Raw genomic sequence first — 3,849 nt, forward strand, 5'->3', positions numbered from 1 at the left:
CGGGGGTAAAGATGAACCGGCAGGACGGGAACTTTTGGAAGCTGTGTGTATATACACCTTATATGCAAAAATAAATTAACAATTCAATAAAAAGTCAAAAAAATCTGAAAATATTTTTGAAATAAACTTGACCTTTCATTGTATTAGTGAAAAAAGATCCACAAAAAGAAAATTATACTTTGGCTTCTTTTCAAAAAAGAAAAAAATTGATCAAAATAGTGTGAATGGTGACCTATAATAGCAAATAAATTTTGTCTTTTTTGCCCAGAAGTCAATGTTAGCTCTTTTTCGTGAAAATTTATATACTAGTGCAAAACAAAGTCAAGTTTAATCTAGAAATACTTCAGAACTATTTTGACTGTTTAATTAATTATAAAAAAATCCTCATATAGGGTGCATGTACAACTAGGAATCAAAGTGTATTTTCTTGAAACGGCGATCCTACCTCCCAGTATGAACCAGGATATATACTCCCTCTGTTTCTAAATATAAGTCTTTTTAGAGATTTCACTAGTGGACCACATACGAAGCAAAATGAATGAATCTACACTCCAAAGTATGTCTATATACATCCGTATGTAGTTTTCTAATGAAACCTCTAAAAAGACTTATATTTAGAAAGGAAGGGAGTAGTTTACTGCAGGCATCACATCAAATGAAAAATAAATCGTGTCCGTGGAAAATGCATCTCATGTTAATCTTATCGTGAAGCTCTTGAGTCTTGAGTATCGCATCAACGATCATGAATTCATCAGAGTCGGGGAGCTGCTGCTGCTGCTGAAACAGACTGGTTAATGATCAGTACAAAACGCCCTGCTTTTGTCAGAGACAAGAATGCGGGCAAAATTCACATTACCTGGGTGACCAGTCAAACACGCGGCAGTGTTAGGCCCTGGGTGTCTTCTCAAATTAAAGCAAAGTGTTTAGGTGCCAGTTTGCGGTCAAAGAAAACACAGAAGCATACTGCTGTTGTTGTTCAAAGTAGTACTTATGGGGAGTCAGTAAATCATGTAACTTTCAACTTGTTCAGATGACTGCAATTGTGCACCTTGCATTGCAACATAATGTCATTGCCATACATATAATGCCAATGGTCCTTGAAAATCTGGTATGGAGGTCTACTGACTTGATTTTAATATAATCGACGCCGCCAAACTGAAATAGCCCTGCTTAGCCGAAGTTCTCAGACTTGCACAAATGTTGCCTTTATTATCTGCTAGGATATCCACACATGCAGCAAATACAAATTAGTGTAAATCGCTTGTTGTTTGTGTTTATAGTGCTTGTCACCGAAACCTGATGTGCCAGACCAACAAGAAACTGACACGATCATCATCTCTTTCTGTTCTGCTTTTAGCCAAGGATATTGTATATTGCATGCCAACACAGCGTGCTTATTACAAGAGTGCTCCTATAACAGCATGTACAGTCTTTCTAACAAAACCACTGCAAGTCTCAGACATCACTGTTCGAGGGAAGACCTATCATACGTCTGCACTACATATTAAGCAACTTATGTTTTTTCTTCTTGTGGAATTGGGTTCATATGCCCAGATAGTAGTAGAATGCCTGAAAATCACTGAATCATATCACATCTGGTTATCAAGTGCATTTGGTATCAAGGTTGCAAATCTGAGGTCCTGACATCCAAATGTGCATGGACACATCAAACGCTTGATGTCCACCATAATGAATGCAGCAGAGAAGCAAGAATGCTCTACCAATAATCATTGCATGAACACTGGCCACCCTCGAAATGATGAAATCGAGTTCTGTCTCTTACAATCACTAATCGGTTATAAACACCAGAAAATACCTTTGTGAAATTGTGGCAATCTACACAAACACGAAGATTCTTTGCCAGTCGTATTGGTCTACGTTGTGGCATCACAAGAAGAGCAAAAGCGATTGCTAGTTTTTCACTGTGATAGGTCAGAGCACATTCCTTCCCCTCTGAATCCAAATCATGCAACTCAGATGACACATTTGGAACATAACCAGCAATTCTTAAATGTCTGTTTATCTCATCAAGCTTCCCGTAAATCTCAGCCTTCCTTGGATGTGAATCATCATCTGCAATAAATTCATGGAGCTCACCGTTAAGCTCTACTGTCGTGCAGCCAGGAGTAGTTTGGATTCCATTCTCCTTCATCAACTTCCTAACTTCCGCTACCTTTACCCAATCCCCAACGGTCGCATAGGTATTTAACAGTAGAACGTAATCTCCAGCTTGCTGCGCTTTCAGTTCAATTAGATGACCGATGACCTTCTCTCCAAGATCAACATGACCGTGAACCCGGCATGCACCAAGAAGAGTTCGCCAAATCGTTGCATCAGGTGCAACCTTCATCTCTTTAACCACAAGCTGGTATGCCTCATCAAGCAACCCAGCACGGCCCATTAGATCAACAATGCATCCATAATGGCGAACATTTGGCATCATCTGATACTCACAGCGCATCATATCAAAAAACCTGAAACCCTCATCAACCAACCCACTATGACTGCACGCAGAGAGCACGCCAGTAAAAGTCTGGGCATCAGGAGCAACACCAGATTTATTCATTTCCTCAAATGCCGAGATAGCATCCTCCCCGAAGCCGTTTGCTGCAAATCCAGAGATCATCGCACTCCACGTGACCACACTCTTCCGAGGAGTCTCGCAGAAAACCTGGTACGCCTTCTCCACGCACCCGCACCTCGTGAACATCGTGATCAATGAGTTGCGCACCTTCAGCTCGCCACCATAACCGTGTTCCACTGCGTACTCCCAGACCTTCTCCCCGAAGTCGAGCGCGCCCAGGCTCGTGCACGCCTGGAGGAGCAGAATGCAGGTCACCTCATCTGGCCGCGCCTCACTCTCACCTCCCTTCATCTCATCGAAGAGCCGCAGCGTGTCCTTCGTCCTCTTATCCCTCGCATAGCAAGTGATGAGAACGTTCCACGCGACGGCGTCCTTGACAAGCATTTCATCAAACACCTTGTGCGCGCTGTCCCCGGCGCCGCAGGTGGCGTAGGAGCGCATCAACGAGGTGGCCAGAAGGGCGTCGCGGAGGTGGCCGTCGGTCACGACGTTGGCGTGCAGCTGGCGCGCGTGGGCGAGGGTGCAGCAGGGCTTGAGGATGATGGCCAGGGAGAAGGCGTTCCCGCGGCGCCCGAGGCCGCGCATGCGGCGGAGGAAGCTGAGGGCGCCGGGCTCCGAGAGGGAGCGGAGGATGGAGTTGCAGGAGAAGGTGGAGGGGACAGAGGCCGGGGTGAGGTGGTGGCGGAGGACGGCGAGCGCGCGAGAGGACGGGAGGGAGGCGGCTGCGAGGGAAAGGAACGCGGAGGCGGCGGCGGGCGCGAGGGGGGTGGCGCCGGTGCGGAGCAGGTGCGCGTGGAGCTGGAGGAAGCGGCTCGCCGGGAGAGGCGACGCCGAGGCAAGGAGCGCGGCGGCGGCGGCGGAGGGGGAGGGGACGGGGCGGAGCGCGCGCGACGGACGCGGCGCCAGTGCCATGGCAGTGGCACGGCGGGAGGGCGGGAGAGGCGACGTCATTGAATATTCCGTCGACGAATAAATGGGAAACCATTTCGATGTCTGATTGTTTCCTTTTTCCCGATATATGTGTGTGTCAGTGTGTGTGTGATTGTATTGATGCAACTGCATATATTTTTTGTGATAAGAGGGAAAGTATCTTTATACTCTCTCCGTTCCAAAATATAAGAACTTTTAGGTATTTCATATGTCTATGTACATCCGTATGTAGTTTATAGTACAATCTCTAAAAGGTCTTATATTTAGAAACGGAGGGAGTATATGTGTATACATGTGCATGGATTAAAAGTATCTTTAGCACTCTTTTGAATTTG

At 46.1% G+C, this 3,849-nt stretch overlaps 1 protein-coding gene across 1 annotated transcript; it reads right to left on the bottom strand.

The window, feature by feature from the left end:
* Positions 1–1,006: 1,006 nt before the first annotated feature.
* LOC123450212 (pentatricopeptide repeat-containing protein At3g47530-like) lies at positions 1,007–3,496 on the bottom strand. Its single transcript, XM_045127576.1, has one exon. It carries the CDS (start codon positions 3,494–3,496, stop codon positions 1,718–1,720), a length of 1,779 nt encoding a protein of 592 aa, XP_044983511.1. The 3' UTR covers positions 1,007–1,717.
* Positions 3,497–3,849: the final 353 nt, after the last annotated feature.

This window comes from Hordeum vulgare, chromosome 4H, assembly GCF_904849725.1.
Source record: "Hordeum vulgare subsp. vulgare chromosome 4H, MorexV3_pseudomolecules_assembly, whole genome shotgun sequence".
Taxonomy (NCBI): Eukaryota; Viridiplantae; Streptophyta; class Magnoliopsida; order Poales; family Poaceae; genus Hordeum; species Hordeum vulgare.